Here is a 20,352-nt window from a genome sequence, read left to right on the forward strand (position 1 = left end):
GTATGACCACGTTTATTCTTCAACAGAGGCTGAACCTTCTTGAGCGATTTGTCTTGTGATTTCTTTAAGTAGTCTTCAGGAATAGTTCTCTAGGCTTCTTAAAGGACATTTAAAACTCTTTTTGGATGTTGACTGCTTTTTGTTTTGCTCTTAATGTTCCCAATGTGTTTGGGATCACTGTCATGCTGACAAATGAAACTGTTGCCAATCCAGTGATTTCCACATGGTATTGCATGGTGAATCAAAATCTGATGGTACTTTTTGGTGTTCTTTATTTCATCATATTTTGTGAAGACCCCCACCACCACTGGCTGAAATTCACCCTAAACCATGACAGAGCCTCCACCATGTTATACAGATGGCTGTGGACATACATTCTTGTACCTCTTTCCTTATACTGTTGATGATTTGAACCACAACTTTCATAGATTTATCAATCCATAAGACCTGTTGCCACTGATTTTCAGTCCAGTTCTTGTGTAATTTGGCATTTTGCCACCTTTTCCCCTTCTTAACAGTCACCTGAGATCATTTTTCACGAGCTTTCGGCAAAGTGTAGATAAATCAACCTGCAAAGACCTGAAACAGATCCTGTGTCAGAACCCAAGGACATGATTTTCAGATGCCGTTCATCTGCCTTGCCACTTCTTCCAAAGAAATGTTCGCAAATTCTTTAGAGACACATGCATCATGCCTAGATACACCAGGTTTCCAGCCAATAGCTCTTTGGGAATCACTTTTTTGGTGCAAAAATGATATTTTATGCTTGTCAAAATGTGTTATGTTTAGCATTTTTTGTAAATTCAGCTAAAGAAATGGAACAACTTTGTGGTTTTGCAACAAAATGCTAGTAACATTGTGTCTACAATTAAAAATTGGTTATCTGTTATGTGTAGACGTAACAGTGGTTCATCCCTTGGGCTAGATGGCTCTTTTGCGCTTGAATGGTTCATAACTCAAAGGTTCACAAAGATAAGGACATTTTAAAAACTGAAGAATGAATGGTTCCCCAGAAGCAAAGTGTAGAGGAGTGAGGTGTGGATCAAGGCCTTTGGACAGTCTTGTACTATTATAAAGTGGAAGAGCTTAGCTTTCATCATACTAGGTTCATGACAAAATCAAAATCAAGTTTTAGCATATTGTAGAAAGTACTTTGCAGTGACTGACCTTTTGAAATCTTCAAAAAATAAATGTAACCCAGATTTTTCACGTCCATGTGTAAGATGCATCTACGCAAAGCAGAGACATGATAAGGCTTAAAGGTTGCTGATTTGATTTTGTGTGTTTACCAATCTCAACAGTTTCCATATATCTCTTTCTTCAAGAATAGTGTTATATACACACTTCAAAATCTCTTAGGGAAAAAACGAACCAGATACCAGAAACCATAGTTGAAACCACTAAAAACGTGATTTTTAGTGGCTAACTCGCATGTGGACAGATTATCAGAGAGATGCACATGTTTGTACAGATGCACTTAACCAGAGGAAATGTAACAGCAACACGGATATTCATGATAACTTGTGGGATCCTTTTATCTAGCAGACGGTCCACTGCACAAGCAGATGTGCCTCGTCTATGCATATGAGGGCTTGCATGTAAATAAAATAAATAAATTCTAATTTTATTTGTCACGTACACAGTCATACACAGTACGATATGTAGTGAAATGCTTGGACAACTGCTCGTGACCTAAAGAGAACAAAAAAGGAAAAGGCTATGAATAAGATAGGAAATAAATATGAAAAATTAAAAAGGGTAAATTTAACTAGGAAGGAATAAAATATAAATTAAGGTTAAAAATGAAATAACTGTACAACACAAATTAGAATGAAGGGTAAATTTAACTGGGAAGAATAAGATAAAGATAAATATATAAATTAAAGTTGAAAATAAAATAACTGTACAACAAAATACACAATACACAATATAGAACTATATAAGAATGTATGAAGAAATCTAAATATAAATAAATATATACACAATAACAGCAGCTGTACAAGTATTAACCGGAAATGAAGAATATAGTGACCAGTGTTGTGCAAAACCAAAGTCCAGAAAGTCCAGTGTGTGTGTAAGAACCATATGTGTGGGTCAGTACTGTGTGGTGGTGTGATTGAGAGACCGTATCGCCTGCGGGAAGAAGCTCCTCCTCAGTCTCTCTGTGTTGGTCTTCAGGGAGCGGAATCGCTTTCCTGACCTCAACAGAGAGAACAGTCTGTTGTTGGGATGGCTGAGGTCCTTCACGATCTTCCTGGCCTTGGTCCGGCACCGCCTGCTGTAGATTGAGTGCAGGTCAGGGAGCTCGGAGCGGATGGTGCGCTCAGCTGACCGCACAACCCTCTGTAGAGCTCGTCTGTCCTGCATGGTGCTGTTCCCGAACCAGGTTAAGATGTTTCCCGCCAGGATGCTCTCTATGGTGCACGAGTAAAAGTTCCTGAGCACCTTGGAGGGCAGTTGGAAGTCTCTCAAGCGTCTGAGGTGGTAGAGACGCTGTCGGGCCTTTTTCACCACGGTGTTGATGTGACAGGACAATGACAGGTCCTGCGTGATGTGAACTCAGAGGTATTTGAAGCTGTCCACTCTCTCCACTGGGCACTCGTTGATGACGGGGGTCTGGTAGTTCCTCTCCTGCTTAGTGCTGAAGTCCACTATCAGCTCCTTTGTCTTACTGACGTTTAGAAGGAGGTTGTTCCTCTGGCACCAGTTCTCCAGATTCCTAATTTCCTTCAGGTAGGCCGTCTCGTTGTTATCAGAGATCAGGCCCATGCGTCGATTTCATGAGCGATGGTTTTGTAAAATGCAAACATATTGTAGTTGTTACTGCATTTATGCTTACTGTCTGTCTGTATATGTGAGTGCAAATGGGTGTGTGTGTGGTTATTACGTGCTCCCCAGCTGTTGATATGAATTAATGTAATTGCACATGTATTGTGTGCAAATGTATGTTGTGTATAAATAGGTTTGATCCATGAGCATATACAAGTCAACTGCCAGAATATAAGGGCCAACTGTGAAGCATAATTATACAAATTATCCTTGCAGTTTGTTAGTGTGTTACTGTGTATGTGTGTGTCCATTTCTCTGTGCGTGTGTGCAAACACGCACTCAGTTGTTTGTGCAGTTGTCATTACGTGTGTGTCACTGTGTTCACACTTGTTGTGCATGCACGCGTCTCCTGGTGAAACCTCCAGCTTCAAGTGGTCACCACACAGCTGCTGGTTGCAGGCTCGGAGCCAAGCACACTGCCTTAGAAATGACAGACACCTGCTGCACAACACAACTCTGACACTAACTGCAATGTGAGCTAGACGTATGACAGTACGGTTCGCTGTGAATTAATTGTGAAGAGGGGACACTCCAGAAAGTCATCTTTTATAAAGCATGGTTTTATGTGGCATTCCTATCAGTGAGGATCATCCAGTAATCTGCTCGCGCCTGTAATTAGAAATCACCAGTTACAATACTTTGATCTACGCTGCCTTGATCTTGTGACACTTTCCTTTTTTCTGAACAACATTTTACCATGCTATCCTTCAGCACAGACCACAGGGTGCAGAATGGATAAATAGACAGTAATATGAAACAAATTTGTTTCCAGTGAAGCTGTCCTGTGTGGTTTTATATTAATTCACATTCCTGTTTGCAAATACACTCACTGGCCACTTCACTGGTTACACTTTTTCAACTGCTCCTTAATGCAAATACCTTATCAGCCAATCACATGGCAGCGATTCAAAACATTTACAAATGCAGACAAGTCAACCTGCTGAATTTTTCCCTGCATAAACATCTATAAGGTTTACAGAGAATGATAAAAGGAAGAAAAAGAAAATATGCAGTGAGCAGCAGTTTTGTGGGTGAAAATTCTTTGTTGACACCAGAGGTCCAAAGACACTGTTTCAGGCTGATAGGAGGCCAACAGTAATTCAAATAACCACTTGTTACAGCCAGTGTATACAGAAGGGCACATAATACATATAATCGAAACTGCAGCAGATGGGCTACAACAGCAGAAGACCACACTAGGTGCTGGATTAGTCCACAATTCACCTGCACTAATCAAAATCTGATAACAGAAGACTAGAAAAACGTTGCCTGGTCTGACAGGTGTCAAATTCTGTTGCAACATTCAAATGGGAGGGTTAGAATTTGGTGTAATCAACAGGAAAGCATGAATCCATCCTGCTTTATATCAACGAGTCAGGCTGCTATTGGTGTTATGGTGTGTGGGGGAAATTTTAGTACCTTCGTGCCAACTGAGCATCATTTAAACACCACAGCCTACTTGAGTATTATCCATCTTCTGATGGATGCTTCCAGCAGGATACTGCACCATGTCACAAAGCTCAAATCATCTCAAAGTGGTTTCTTGAACATAACAATTAGTTGACTATACACAAATGGTATCCACAGTCAGATCTCGATCCAAAAGAGCACTTTAGGGATTTGATGGAACAGGAGATTTGCATCATGGATGTGAAGCTTTGCAGCAACTGTGTAATGCTATCATTTCAATATAGAGCAAAATCTCTGAGGAATGTTTCTAGCGCATTGTTGAATCAATGCCATGAAGAATTAAGGCCATTCTGAAGGCAAAAGAAGGTCCAACACGAGCAAGCTGCAACTAATGAAGGGGTGAGTGTATATTAACAGGGGTGATCATGAACATAAATGTATATTGTTTATAAATATGTTTGATCTGTAAACAATGGGAGGAGAGGATGAAGACAAAGTTAATCATTGTTTCATTTTACTCACTGTGTTTCTTGCCAATATTCTCTTTCAAAAGCTATTCAAAGTCTGAAATTTTACAATAGTTTGGATTTCTTTGGTATTATTTGGATTAAATTGGATTATTTGGATTAGAGTGATTCAGACACAGACAGCGAACAAAAAGAAATCTCCATAAAAATGACATCACCATTGTCAAGCAGTTACAGCAGCCAAAAAAAGTCGTGTAAGAGTTGAACAGTCTTTAAACATAGCAAATTATCCATGAGAATGAAAGCTTCTAATACCCCAAAGCGGTTAGGGGATTTTAATCTAAGGTGCCAATGCTCAAAGACATGCACGTACTTTTTCACCTTTGCATGTTTCAATGCATGTGTGCAAGGTTAGAAGCTGGGGAGAAAGTTGTGGAGTGAATCAAATCGAAATCATCAGCCCTGCAGCAGCTTTAATCAGCCAAATATCTCTGAGCAAAGTCTGCTGAACTGAATAATTCATTTTTCAAGCATTTTTAAGACATTTGATTGACGCACTCCCAATGTCAGCAAACTCCTAAGTACAAAAAAAATCTGTGATAGCAGGCTGTGACTTTAGGCTTATTATTAAGTCACCTTGATTGACTGTCAGACAGCTTCACTGAAGTATAAGAGGAATACAATGAGGTAGTATTTATAAAACAGACTTTCCTTAATCTTACCACAGAGAACATAAAATATTAGGTGTCACTTTTTTGCAAGCACACACTCCCACCTCTCCCACCATTATCTCGTATCATATCACCCTATTTTAACGATAACATCCACATCTGCAATGCATTCCTGTGAGGCCAGGAGGTGACGAGAGCATCCTACGCCAGAATGACTCGGCAGGATTTCTTTTTCCCCCCACACTCCTTCCCACAGACTGACTCACTGCTCTCTGGCTGAGGCCCAGTGTGTCTCAGCTCATCCTCTCTTCCTTTCTCTCATCTCCCTGTTGCCTAATGTGTATGGATACTGATGCTCGAGGGGCTTTCTGCAACACTGCTCTCAATCATCAACTCAAATTCTGATCAGGGCTCAATTAGGGAGGAATGAAAGATCTGTTTAGAGCACTTGAACGGGCCTAAAGATGATAGGAAGTGGGCTGTGGTGGCTCAACAGTGATATTTCTATCATGGAAGAGCCCACACTCTGACCCCAGGTATCAAGCAACTTGGCATACACGGAGAAACAAAATTTCCCAGCATGCCTACTAACCAAACTACATTTTTTGGCCATTAATCACCAAATATAGTTCGCTTTCTTTAGCTTCTCCACATTTTACAGCCTTATCAATAGTAAAAGTGAAGTTACCGTTTTAAAGATAGCAGTCATAAAGACTGATCTGCTGGCGAGAAAGCTGTCGAAAGCGAGTGCCGTCCAAAACCAAAACATCCATTAAAGGAATAGTGCAACATTTTGGGCGACACGTTTGCAGTAATTGCTTTCTTACTGAGAGATACTGCAGCTGGCTAAATCAATAGCACCCTCATGTCTGTGCATTAAATACAGAGCCTGAGCCAAGAGGCATTTAGCTTAGCAGGAAGAAACAGCAAGCCCAGCTCTCTCCAAAGTTAAATAATCTGTCTACTGGCACCTCTATCCCTCTCATTAATTAACGCGCTTTATCGTGTTTCGATAATCACGGAAAGAAAGAAACTATTTGTGGCTTTGTGGTAAACGCTGGAACTTTCCAGACGTGTCACAGATTTGTCATCACCAAGAGATTAAGCAATAACCACTGACTGCAGTGAAGCGCAGAGCCAAAGGAATTTTGTTCATTACGCCAAGTTAAGTCCATCTACAACCACAAGCTGTCATAATATTTGTTTTGAATGTTGTCTTAACTTTACTATGACTTAACATTATTATTATAATTTTTATTACTATAGTGGAGTATTTTTCACCCTGTTAAGAAGCTGCTGTCACAGTTCTGGATGGGTGAGTCAGTGCTTTTCTTGATGGAGTTCACAGCTGCTCTGTCCTCTGGCAAGTTCAAGTCAAGCTTTGAACAAAGTGTCAGAGAGGGCAAGAAGGAAAAAAAGATGGGATTGGATTGCAGTGGGTGACCGACATCTTGGCCTTACAAATAATTGAAAGTTTTCTGGCTTTACTAGAACACTCACTCTTAACTTCAGATGACACTTCAAGGTGTGATATCTATTGGGAAACATGACCTCATGGTATTTCTTTCTTTTGACAGCTACAGAAAGTATGATCGGGGTGCACACTTAAAAAAACGCACACACACAAACATAAACAAAGCAAGGATTACAGATATCTGTAGCTTCTTTTTAACGGTGTGACAGAAAAGCTGAGTGTGCATGAGGTCCTACAAAATCTAAGTAATTCCAAAGATCAGTTGTTTTAATAAAAATACCTATGGGAGGTATCAGCATATAATAGTAAGCTGATTTCTAATACTGTTAAAGTTTAAACCCATTAGCTTCTATACACCTATCATTGTATGTTTAGTCCAAAGAAGTCATCCAAAAAGCCTTATCAACTTCACCTTATCTGGTATTTTATATGTAAGACCAAATCAACTGATGCACATTTCTATCCGATTGTTCAGTCAGACGTCACTAGCCGTGTCTGGGTCTAAACTCCGCTGCAGGTCCATATATCAAACTATCACTATGGCATTACTGAGAGTTGAAAAACTGTCTAAAGTCTTTCATCTTTAATAAAATGATCAGCGTTCTGCTCTACCAGGTGTAACAATTGAGTTTAACATCCAGGAATCCATGAAAACGGAATTTATGACATTTAACAGAGTTAGAAGTTAGCAGGGAGTTAGCTCGCTAGCTTCTATCTAAATACAATATAGCATGTCCTGACTGCGGGGTTTTGGAAACAAATTAAAACGTACAGCTCTGTTATCACTTCCAGCATAAATGAAGACGGAAAACTAAACAGCAGTGACGTTTGTAAGGTTACTGAAGTTGGGCTAGCTGGTATATAATTATGTGCTACGTGACCGCTAGCGACACAGCTATGTTAGCATAATATAAACAAGCTAACTTTTTTTCCACTCGATAAAAGTTAACGTGAGTGTTCTCGGTGGTCAGGAACAAATGTAATCGCATGGCAGGATGCTGTAAAAGGACCAAACTTCAGCCAGGAGAACAACTGAGATAATCCATCCACAATACGAGGTTAGTCATTCATATACTGCTGCATGGGCTGGGCTGTAGTTACATCCTAAGGTTTTAAAAACTGAGCTGAACTGAATAAATGATTAGTGGTAATAAAAGCTGAGGGAGGTCAACAGGGATCACTGACTGTTTTAGGAGTTTTTTGAGATCAAATAGAAGAAAATACAAAACATTAAACATGTTAACAACACAAAAGCCATATTAAACGCAGACTACTTTAGACCCGGAAGTAGGATTCGTCGCGTCATCACTGAACAACCGGATAGGCCTGTAATGTACACAGCTACACTAAGGTTTCTATAGTATTACCACTTGTCTATAGAGAAGCACCAATTTTTATCTACAGTATAAGTTGGATGAGTATAGCCCAGCTAAAGACAGCTGACTCAATTTGTTTCAGTTTTATTTATATAGCGCCAAATCACAATAACAGTGAAGTAACGTCAAGACCCCACAATAGTATGAGAAAACCCCGACATTCAGATAACCCCCAATGAGCAAGGTGACAGTGGGAAGCGAAAATTTACTTTTAACAGGAAGAAACCTCCAGCAGAACCAGGGTCAATCCCTCACTGCAAAATAGTTGGGGGTGAGGATATTGTCTGCTGTGTCAGATGACACAGTGGACTTTAACACCTACAACCAACCATTTTCTTCTGTTCATTTAATTCAGAATCAAGGTGCAGTTGAAGCCTATCCTAGCAGTTGACAGGCGATGTACATCCTGAGCAGGTCAGCAGTCTGCCGCAGGGTTTTACCATCATTAACACCTCAGCTAAGTTGTATGTCTTTAGAAAGTAAAAAAAAATCTATTCATACCTGAGAAAAAATGCAAACTCATATTGTGGATACACAGGGCAAATAAAAAGTTAATTCAAACCTCAAGCAAGATTGTGCCTGTGAAGGGCAGAAGAGATAGTCAGTCTGATTTTCCCAATGAGTCTGACTGGAAAGACTTCTTCATGAAGCTCAGTTATCTGAATTTTCTCCAACTTGTTACATGTTGTGTATTGATTTCAACTGAATGGGGCTGAGAACATGAATGAATTAAATGGATGCTCCATTCTCCTGCTCCTACCTTATAACCTTCTTTGGTAATCTCTAGCTTTCTTTTCTTATTCTATTTCCATCTCAAATTCGTTAACTGTTCTAAGCTTCTTCCTAAGATTTTTTCAGTTGCTTCCATTGCATTAGTTTAACGGTCTTCTCTTATTTTCCCATTTCAAACGTGTCAAGTGACTTTGCAGCTTCTTTTTCCCGTCTTGACGTCTCTTAGCAGTAACTCTGCTCTTCTTTGATGCTGTGTCTTGAGGTCATTCGGCTGGGCGGCAATGTTTACTAAATGTCAGAGGCAGTCAAGCGCCTCCACAAGAACACAATCCGCCCTAAAAGCTGCTGCTGGCCACCTGTCCATCACATCATCGCCATCTCAGATCATTTGTTCTGAGGTTTAACCCTTTCACCGCTTTCCACAGTGACAGATCGTGGGCCAGTGATATGATTGGCTCTGATGGGTGTACACTAACTTCCTGGAGGTGAGGTGATTCTGTACTTGTGTCTCAGAACTTAAACTGCATAAAAAAAAATGCAGTATTCAGACAGTATGACTTAGAATTTTGCCAGTATGTGCACCATTCCCTCTGTCCTTTAGATGCAACCCTGAGAAGATGTCTATCCTGGCACCTTAATTATCATAACACAATACAATTATAGGCAAAAAACAGTGTTGATTCTTCAGAAATTTACATCACAATCTAATGTTAGGAAGTGGTATACTAGCGAGCAATAATATGGTCCACATATCCATATGTGGATTTGGGACCTGAAGAAGACTGAGTTTTGGACCCAGATTACTCGTTGAGGCTCCTGACTACGGTAGCTGTAATGCTCAGACAATCCATTAAGCGGTGCAGCTTCGTCGCTTACCAAAGTCGTACTAAAGCATTTTTGATTTTTGAGCACCGTGTAGCACATAAAATCAGTTCGAGGTCAGTAAGCACAACCAGAATTCAAACATAAGGCGCCCTGGATTATAAGGGGAACTGTGGATTTTTGAGAAAATTTGTATTTTAAGTGCGCCTTATAGTGTGGAAAATACGGTAATAACTTAAAGTCGATTGAAACATGCAAAGTGGCCGAACAAATATGTATAGACTGCTTTTCTTCTTCAGGGTAACAATAGGGTAGATTTGTCCAGTGGAGAAAAGGTTTACATCACCATACCTGATCAACTACTTGAAAAAAAAAAAATCACTCACATTACTTCTGTTTTTATTCATGACATGTTTGTGTCTCTGCGTGGTGTAAACTGGTATAAACCTTCAGGTGTTTGGGTAGGTTTCACACCTGTGCCCCAGTGATGGGAAAAACCTCAAAGGCAAAGCAAGTGACCCAAATACCAAGTGTTTAGTTGGAGACCAGCAGAGAGAGAAATCGAGAGTATCAGACTCTCTGTCACTTCCAGTGCTCTGTGCACAGTTTTGCAAGCGCACAGACAAATGTGCCAAATGAAATACCATCTGTTTGCACACTGTATGACTGCAAAAACTAACAGCTGAAACAGGCGGCAAACTGACACTAACCCTACTCAGAAAATCACGGTTCATGTTGCACCAGACCAGGTGTGGGGTCTAACTGAGCATGCAGAGAAACAACTGAGAGAAAAACTGGAAAGCAAGTGGACTCAATTAAGTATGCGGTGTTTCTGACCAGCTGCAGCTTTTATGCGCGACCCACTTACCTCTCTCTGTTGAACTTGAGGGAGTGGAGGATGGCTGGTCTCTTCTGTCTCAGGTTCCATAGGTGGACGCTGTCATCTGCCAAAGCGCTCACCAGCGCCCCCTGTCATAACAGAGGCATTGAGTTTCCTTTTTTGAAGGTGACAAAGGAAAAGCATTCACACAAACATGGTAGTGTCATTAACTACATACTACTGAAGCTTCCATGAACACGTCTGCACATTTTGTCTGCGAGCATGACATGTATTAGTCAGACTGCATTCCCTAGAAACTCAGGGAACTGAGTTTAAATCAGGCAGCTTTCTCCCAGGTAACGATGATGATTCATAAGATGTATATAAGTGTATGTCTGTGTGTGTGTGTGGGAGGCACAAAAAAATCATCTCGATCTCCCTAAGGGTTCGTTTGAGCTGCTGAGTCACAGCCACACAGATGCTAACACACACAAGCACACATACCGGAAACACTAAGTATGAAATACTGCACTGGTCGTAAGTGATAAAAGTCTGAAAAGATAGTCAAAAATGTTTGTGTCTGGCCTGTACAGTACTGTGCAAAAGTCTTGAGCTGCTCCTTCATTTCTTTATATTTTGCTTCCAAGGAGCCAGCCTTTCAGTCCAGGCTGGCTGACAACTCTGAAAAAAAAAACCCTCATAATTTCTAATTTCTTTAGCTTATTCTTTAAAAAATAGCTAGGATAGCACAGTTAGTCAGGCATAAATAGTATTTTTTAATCAAAGAACCGTTGACATATCTCAGCATGCTGTGCAATGATTTGAGAAAACTGAACAACAACAAGAAAAGTGCCGTAAAATTTTGAACCATCGTGCAAAATATGATCTCAAACACACTGTCAATGCAGTAAAAATGTACCTTTATAGAAAAGACATCAGAGACCAGACATCAACATTGTTGAAGCACTGTACAATGATTTTAACCAAGCTACTTTTGCACAGTATTGTAGCTTAAAATTATATAAGAGGTTTTCTGGTGCAGAATAATGTTTGGGTAAGTTGTGCTGTGACTGTGTTATTACAAGGAACAAGCCAAAAAACAGTTAAACTGCCACAAGATGTAAAACAACTTCATGTTATATTGTTTTTTAAATCAATTCGGCACAATAAACTTTCAACGCATCAGTATAGTTCAAACACAAGCAGCCATATTGTTCTAAACTGGAAAAAGCTCAATATTACCTGATAAGATCAATGACGAAACAAAGAAGGTTGGAGAAAATCGTGACATGGCTGTTGATTGCTAAATTTCAAGACTAAACAGCAGTTGTTTGAAATAGCAAAATCAGCCTAGTAGCTGCAATCAGTCATCAAGCGTGTATTAGAAGTAACCACAAGTAAAAATGGGAGTCATTTCTCTGTTTTTGTAACCTACCTCATTGATGAGAAACTGTAGCTGGATGACAGCCGCTCCACTCTCATGCTGACAGTAACACTCCACACCAGGACGCCCGAACCTGAAAGGCTCTCAGTCAAGGAACGTACAGTTCCAGCAAAGAGATCATCAAAGCAATAGCGCATGTTTCTGTTTGTGCAGAGAAAGCTGGTGTGTTCTGTGTCTGCATGAGAGAAGAAAAAAAAAATGGCAAAAAAGAACAAGTGCCTCAGCATTTGAAAGCTCGAGGGTCACGACACCTGATTTAAATGTCATGACATGTGTTCCTGGGTAATTGTTAGGAAGGAAAACGAAACATCCACAGTGACGTAAATTTTATGGTCTGGTAACAGAGATTCAGCCCATTCCTCCCCTCCAACAAAACTCTTTACAGTGCAAGACTTCCTCCTTACACACATTTCATTTAAAATATTAGCTCATTATGTACCCTACAGATAAAAATCACAGGGATCAGTTTCACTAAGGAGCATTTAATTTTAACCGTACGCTCTCAGTATGTATGCACTGCAAATGTAACTCAGGAAACAGTAAGCCACTTACAGTAGATGACTGCAGTTCTGTAGAAATAGCAATAAATATACAGAATCAACACAAAACAGAGCTACAGTAAGGAACAGACACAGACAGATTGACAGCGAGAAAATGGAAATGTGGGGTCATGAATTCAAGTATAGAGAATATGAATCAGCAGAGAGGAGGTGGATATTATGTGACCAGCTGAGCAAATAAGAGCAGGAAGAAGAAAAAAAAAAAAGAAGAAGAGAAAGGGCACATTTGGATATACTGTACACTGACAATTCTAACAACAGATGCAGAGAGAGAAAATAGACACAACGATGGAAGTTTTTTCCTTTCTTTAAAATAAATAAATAAATAAAGGGGGAAAAGGAAGGAAAGAGCACAAGTCTAGCAAAGAATAGCAAGTTTCCTTTCTCGAGGAGAGTGAGTGGGTGAGCTTACTGATTATTTTTATTCTTCCCATGAGTATCAGCACTAAGGCAGGGGGTGTCAATTTTCATATGGGGGCACATGAAGACACCGCACTCTGGGGATGACACTATCGCTCATCATTAATATGCGAGGGGAGGGGGTTGTGTGTTTTGGCATGTGGCCAGCTACAGTAAATTTCCTGAAGAGCTCGATATTTCTCTTGAATCTACATAGACACAAGAAGCAGGATGATTCAAAGGCAGAGAGAGAAATGTTGGTTCAACAGTGGTAGCGGCAGCAACAACAAACAAGAAGAAGCTTATCTCACCTGAATGCAAACACCAATAATCAAGTCCCACTCAACACAGTGCGCCATGTGCCATAAGCCCTAAACATAGGTATATCTTATCAAAGTATTTTACAGGTGATCATAACACCTACGAAGCCTTTAACGCAGCTAGCATTCACCCAGCTATGTTAGGCTTTTCGTTTCCTCCACATTTATTCTTCTTTTGGCCTCAATACACAGGAAGGTATATATAAATACACGCACTACAGTATATATTTATCTGAACTCTATTCGTATTTTTGGTCATTTAGTCCTTTGTATTTAGTCATCTGTAGCTATGTTGACAACAAGGTGTTGTCTGATAGCATGGACAAGGCTATGCCTAAACCAGCTCGAGTCAGTATGTTTTATATTGATCTTATTATTATGTGTAAATCACAAGGTTCGCTCATAGCAAAGAATCCACAGAGAACTGTTGCATCATTAACCATGGAGCTCTCATTAGGCAGCAGCAGGTAGCCAGTTTTAGCTTTTAGCAACTCAATAACCGGATATTTTCATCAAGAGCTGGTTGAATCTGTATGGGACTGTGAAGAATTTCCACTCATTTGAATCCCTGTTTTACCCTGAACAGGATTATGTCTAAGGTAATGAAAGCCCTAGGACCCCTTGACAGTTTTTCTAAATATTCTAATTTAATTCAGCGTTTATTTTGGTTGCTCATGTTGAATGGTTTTGCACACTGTCCTACTATGGACCCAGTGACACCTCTTTTTCAGTAATGTTTTTGTTGTAAAGCACTTTGTGATATTTATCTTGGACGGTGCTACAGAAAGAAAAAATATTGGGGCAAAGTCTCAACAAATACCTGACAGGGAATTTACCTGGTAAAACAGGTTGTTATAGAACAGAGTTTTAATTGCTGAAAGGGGGTTTTGTTTGGTTTTTATTTCAAATCCAGTTGTAACCTCAATATTTGTACTGAATAATTTTACTTTTACATCTAGAATTTCTTTTATACCTGGTGTTGTTACTCAACATAATCTGTAATTTAAAAACTGCATTCTTCTTCTTGAGTTTGCCAAATTGGTTTCATATGAAAAAATGACATACCAGCAGCTAGCTCTCTGTTTCTTAAGGAGTAGCAAAGTGACTGAAGACTACACACACGTAAGCTAACCTATTTATTTAGAAATACAATGTGATACAATGTTTACAATGTGGTTTATCATTTGCAGTGTTGGGAGCAACACATTCCATTTAATCACATTACATTTCTCAGTGATGTAGCAGCATACCATGCCACAGTGATTACATTACATTTACAATTATGCTATCACTTGCGTTACAAAGGTTCAAACAAACAATCTTTTTCTTCTTTTTGTGCAATTGTGCTGCAATCGGCTGATTTTACAAAATAGTGGGGCAATCTACCGCTTTTCAGAAGTGGACACATGTGCACTGGGTTTATTTTTATTGCACAAAAAGACAAGACCACATGGCACAAACTGCCCCCAAGCCAGAAATAACTACATTGCACTGCTAGCACAACATTAGCTCTTTGTAAGCATCTGCACAAAAAGCCATAAGCTAGCCAAGAACCCAAAATGACGTTAAAGCTGGGTGCCAACCCCAGCCCAGGACCTAGAGCCTGAACTTCAACAGGTAGTAAAGGCAGTGATGAGCAGTCAGGCTTGTAGCACTGTAGCGTCCATTTTGACATTTACATGTTTTTACAGTAAAATGCTGTGAAATGGCACGTTGCATAAAACTTTTGTGGTTTTATGGAGAAATGTGGTGCATGTCTACCACTGTGATGGCATTTGTGTGTGGTTACAAAAATGTTCATGAGAAATTTTTAAAAACCACAGACAGGACATAAAGAAGAAGTTTAGTGACTGCAAAACTCCTCAGACAGTATTGAGTTTGGGGCTACAAATGAAGAAATAAAAAAGAGAATAATAAATATAACAGAGGGCCAGAGAGCTCATCAGCATGCACCAAACCTTTTACACCCAGTGGATGAGAGTCTCAGTGCTCTCTCCACTTGACCTAGTGTGCCTTCTTTCCTCTAGCATACCGCTACTAGCTAACCTGTCACAGGGTAATGTAAGCCAAATGTGCAAGTAAGGGGGGAGAGAATGATTATAAATATATGAATGTTGTGTTCATATTACATAAGTGTTTTTTTCATTACACATCACCCAACTTTTTTTGGAACTGAGGCAGTACTTTGCACGGCTAATGTAGCTAATGTCACCATTAGTTTTGATCGTGTGTACAGAGTTTAGTCCAACTTGTTTTAAAGGGAAAATAATTTAGAAATTGTGCCTCAACTTTGAGAATTTCGATACGAATACGATTGCGTTGTATGGCATAGCAACTGCAGTCTCTCTACTTCTAGGTCTGATTCTGATCTAGAACATTCAAAAATACAATAAATAGTACAGTCTACAATAAACAGCACAGTTGAAATAAAAGGGGCTTATACTATGAAGTAGTGCAGGAATTTATATATCTACAACAGTGATAAAAACCAAGAAACGTAAAAAGGAAGTTAGTTAAAAGTAGTAAAAGTAAGACTGAAGACTGACATTGTGGAAGACAGAAGTGAAAATTGCATTAATAAATATTAGATCAGAGCAGACTAGGCTTAGAAAAGGCTTGACAGGACAAGGGCAAAGACAGAATATTTCAGACAGAGAAAAAAAGATGTGCCGCTCAGTTTTTTTTTATATTTAAGCATGTAAAACAATTCTAGCAGACCTCTAAAATAAAAAAAGAAAATGATATTATTGGCCTGTAAATGATAACAAGGATTTTTTGTTTCAACAAAACTCAAAGTAAACGGCAATACAATTGTTCTTAACCATCAGGTCACAAAGTGGAGCTAAATCAGCCTGCATGACATCACCTTATGAAATCACTCTGGGTTTTTTTCAGAGGGGGGGGTTTAAAGAACCATTTTTGGATAATTAGTGCGAAAGTGGCCCTTGTACACATTTTGTCTTTCATCTCTTTGCAGAAAGCTGCCGAGCAAACAAGCAGAAGGGCCGGCTTGCTGTTAGTTAAGATGGTTTGGACCCAGAGACAGTGCAGACCATCTAAGTCAAAGTGGCTTAATTGAAAACTCTGTCTGAATGTTGCCTGGCAACCAAATCTTCCTCTCTGTAAAAGAGAGGAAAGGATTTAAGGTTGTGCTTTTTAAACTGCTCTTATTGCTTTCTCTCTGAAGGAAGGCAGCCATCCCACATGTACGATATCATGAAGCGAACACACAAACACGCACACACACACACAGCCTGGGGATGTGATCAGGAAAACATCCTGCCGCAAAATATGTTGAAAACACTGGCTTTTTAAAAATTGTTTCAGTGAGTGTCGCTCACTTTTGGTCATACCCTCAACAAGAGGGTATGACCAAAAGAAACTGGTCATAGACTGAATTTCCTCATGTGTAGTTCAGTTTGAGTTTACCTCTGCTCTGTGTTTCTCAATTGGCATGCACCAATTCCCTCGGCATCCAATCAAGAGTAACCAAAACTGTCAAAAGTGCCCTGTTTCCTCTTTTTATGTGTTATATTGTTGTTGTGTCTCTTCAGGCAAATAGAGGAACTGCAGGACAAAAATCAACATTTTCTTTTTACCATTTGCTGACATTTCAAAGAACTAATGATTAATTAAGGAACAACAAGAGTCAATAAATCACTAAACAGGCCAACAAGCAATTCATTAAACAAAAGCAGCTATATAAAAATGTTTTGTACAGGTTATTATTGAATGCCCTTTCTGCTGATCTCAATATCTGATTAAATCTTTATCCAGTAAAAGAAAGCTTCTACTTGTGTTTTTGTAAACCTCTGGGCCGAGTAAATGTTTTCTTATGCTTTGTCAAAATGACTTTCCTATAAAAATACAAATTCCCTCTGTGTTTGTGCTGCAATTTCATGGCAGGGTGGGAAAAAAACAACAACACAGCTTTCAATTCCTGTGAATTGTTTTCACATCACTGACTTTTAACGTGTTATAACAACACTGACCGAATATTTTAGCAGATGAAGAATGAGGAAGACAAATTAGAGACAAAGACAAAGTTTCTATAATGACCATGCTTTTCTGTATCGCTTGATGTACAACCACGATTCCAAAAAAGTGCAAACACTGTAAAAAGAAAATAAAAGCAATAGAACATAGAAAACGCATCAAGTGCTTGAGCTGATGTGAAGATGGCACAGGTTCACCAATTGGGGGAAAGAACTGCATCTACAAACTGTGAAACGATTTCTGAACAATGTTCCTCAACATAAAATTGCGAAGACTTTGAATATGACTGTGCCTTCCACAAATGCAGGTTAACATTTATCATCCAAAGAAGAAACCATATGTGAATATGATTTAGAAATAGTGGCATCTTCTGCTGGCTGAAGTTCATTAACATGGACTAGCCCAGGACTGTTGAGCAGCTAGAGTCCTGTATCAGACAGCGAGGGAGCAACGTTACCGTCCCAAAAGTCCAGCAGCTGATCTCCACAATCCCTGCCCATTTATGGACTGTTGTTAAAAGAAAAGCTACACAGTGGTAAATACAGCCTGTGTTGCCGTCGTCAAGTTTAAAATGAGCTAATATTTTTCATTAAATAGTAAAATGTCACCGTTTAAACATTTAATTTGCTTTCTATGTTCTATTGTAAATAAACTTGGTTGTATGAGATTTACAAATGGTCGCATTCTGCGTTTATTTACATTTTGCACAATGTTCAAACTTTTTATAAACTGGGTTAGTACACAGAATAAAGCGAATGTATTTTACCTCTAATATTTTCTCAGAGGAAAGCATTTTAGTTACTCACAGTCCAGTACTGGTTGCATTACTGAAAACAGAATAAGAATATTACATAATCACAATGATATTCACCACTTTGCAAATAAAAAGTCTGGGACAAGTCAGTTGTATTTTTTTCATTAAACAAACATGCTTCAAGCTGTCTCAGCTCGATGCACATGGGACAGGCTCAGTAGGAGCCGTGTCGCAGTTGTCGACAAGAGCGGTCCTCATTCATTTTTACTCGAGCGAGCTCTATCTCAGTTTACGTCCCACCCACTGCACCGACTCTAAAAGTGGACCTCAGGCAGCGATAGCAGCGAGACAAGTCAGGAAGACAGAGAGCAAAAGCAGAAAGTGGGTCAGCGTCCCGTCTTGTCAAGCCTAATGAAAGTTTCCTGAGCTATTCTCGAAGTCAAAGATGACTGACAATTCGCTTTTTTATTGCTCTTCTTATATTTATCTTTGTCAAAGCCACAGGCAATTTTTCTGACAAATAAAGGTGAGTCAGTGGGAATTTGGTAAAGGAAAAACGGTCATAAGGAGGACTGGCTGTGGGAAACAGACTATGGTATGGAGCTCAGCTTATCTTGATAAGTGGAACTGAACAGGGATGAGCCTGTGTGTCATACAAGACAGTAATCTTTGTTAGCCTTTCTGCTCACATCAAACATGAACTCACTGTGCATGGTATGTTTTTGAGAGGAATAGCAAGCCACATCAAGGGGGTGCAGCTTCTGACGAGAACAGAATAAAGAGGGTGGACAAAGAGAGAGCGAGAGACTATAACATGAATCGGAGTGATGCAAAATAATGAAAAGGCATGATAAAGAAATGAATTTGCAAAACGTGAAACATTAAGAAAAGTGACCATATCAGAGGAGTATACAGTGAAAGCGAAAGATGGGGGGGGAAAAAAAAGGTGATTAATGGAGGATACAGAGGAAAAGGAATGAGGGAGAGGCAGTGAAAGAAAGCACCAGAAAGAGCAAGCCTGGGAGCACTGAGTTGCTGTGACGTTGGGCCTGAAGTGACGTCAAAGCTAGCCACTCGTACATCACCCTGCCAAAGAAGAGGCGGGGCCACGGGGCACAGCACTGCTCTGCACTGGACCCAGTGACAGGGATGAGGTGATGGAAGTTGGGAGGCAGAAAATGCAAGGAACAGAGTGAAGGCGAAGCGAAAACAGTGGGGGAAAAAAATGAAAGACAAACAGAAATAAAAGAATAAGAAGGATAGATGCAGGGGAAATAATACCATAGCAACAGCAAACCAAAGAAACAAACTGAAACAGACAAAAATGTTGCAGAGAAACCTGCCCCGCGGACAAAGGACTCGGCTGCCTCTCCTCACATCATCGGCTCTCATTTAAAGGCAAAATCCTACTGATCGTACATAACGTCGCAGCAGACCTTCACCTCAGTCTGCTAGGTCCCGTGTCACTTATCTCTTGCCCTTCCTCTGGCTGCCCACTGTTGTTAACATCCAATTTAAAAGCTGCTAAAGGAAGCTGTATCTCCTTTTTCTCCATCATGAACAAGCCCTGTGCTGCTATTACCAGACACCTTTGTTAAGTCAACCCATATTGCTTCATGCTGATTTGGCACATCTACAGATATCCTCATGCATTTTTGATAAAGATTATGATTGCATTTAATGGGCACTAAATGCATTTCAATGTATGACTTAATCAATTAATTCTTTTGGTATATTCTAGAGTCCACAGTATATCTCTCAGGGTTAACACATTTTCATGTGCCTTTATAGCACTGTAACACATTCTGTGTGTTCACAAGGACCCTGCTTTATAGTGTTGACATGGTTTTATTAATTTAGGTTTAAAAAAACAAACATGCAATGGGTAGAGAGAGCAGGGCTGGATTTTATTTATTTGTGAATAAGATACACGGCAATCAGGCACAGGACACACCAGTGACAGAGAAAGTGCAAAGATGCTCCAGAAATCACTCTTTTTCCCGACTTTCAGTGTCACGCATGCAAAACAGACAGTTTTGATAGTTAGATAGTTATACCGAAACACAAAAAGCACAAATGCAAAAATCGTATGCAAGCAGCATGCATGTAAAAAATAAATAAATATGCAGAGTTGAGAAAACTGGTGATTTATTTGTTTAACACGCTCCTTGTATAAATAATCCCCCCTGACACATTTGATTTATTATGTAGTCAAACAATTAAACTGTGTTGAGCCACAGTATTTTCCGCTGCCTCAGCTCCCACACACACACGTGCA

General features: G+C 39.7%; 1 protein-coding gene across 3 annotated transcripts in view; it reads right to left on the reverse strand.

The window, feature by feature from the left end:
• stxbp5a (syntaxin binding protein 5a (tomosyn)) overlaps window positions 1-20,352 on the reverse strand; it is a 103,910-nt gene that overhangs the window by 56,699 nt on the left and 26,859 nt on the right. For all 3 annotated transcript variants that reach the window (XM_085382296.1, XM_085382295.1, XM_085382294.1), the window contains exons 4-5: window positions 12,037-12,118; window positions 10,650-10,750 (exon numbers count right to left, since the gene is read on the reverse strand). In XM_085382296.1, the coding sequence (XP_085238422.1) occupies window positions 10,650-10,750; window positions 12,037-12,118 (183 nt within the window). The remainder of the gene's footprint in view (window positions 1-10,649; window positions 10,751-12,036; window positions 12,119-20,352) is intronic.

The sequence above is a fragment of the Rhamphochromis longiceps genome, linkage group LG15 (genome assembly GCF_057381845.1).
Source record: "Rhamphochromis longiceps isolate RC_006_pf linkage group LG15, R_longiceps_female_GT1.1, whole genome shotgun sequence".
Taxonomy (NCBI): Eukaryota; Metazoa; Chordata; class Actinopteri; order Cichliformes; family Cichlidae; genus Rhamphochromis; species Rhamphochromis longiceps.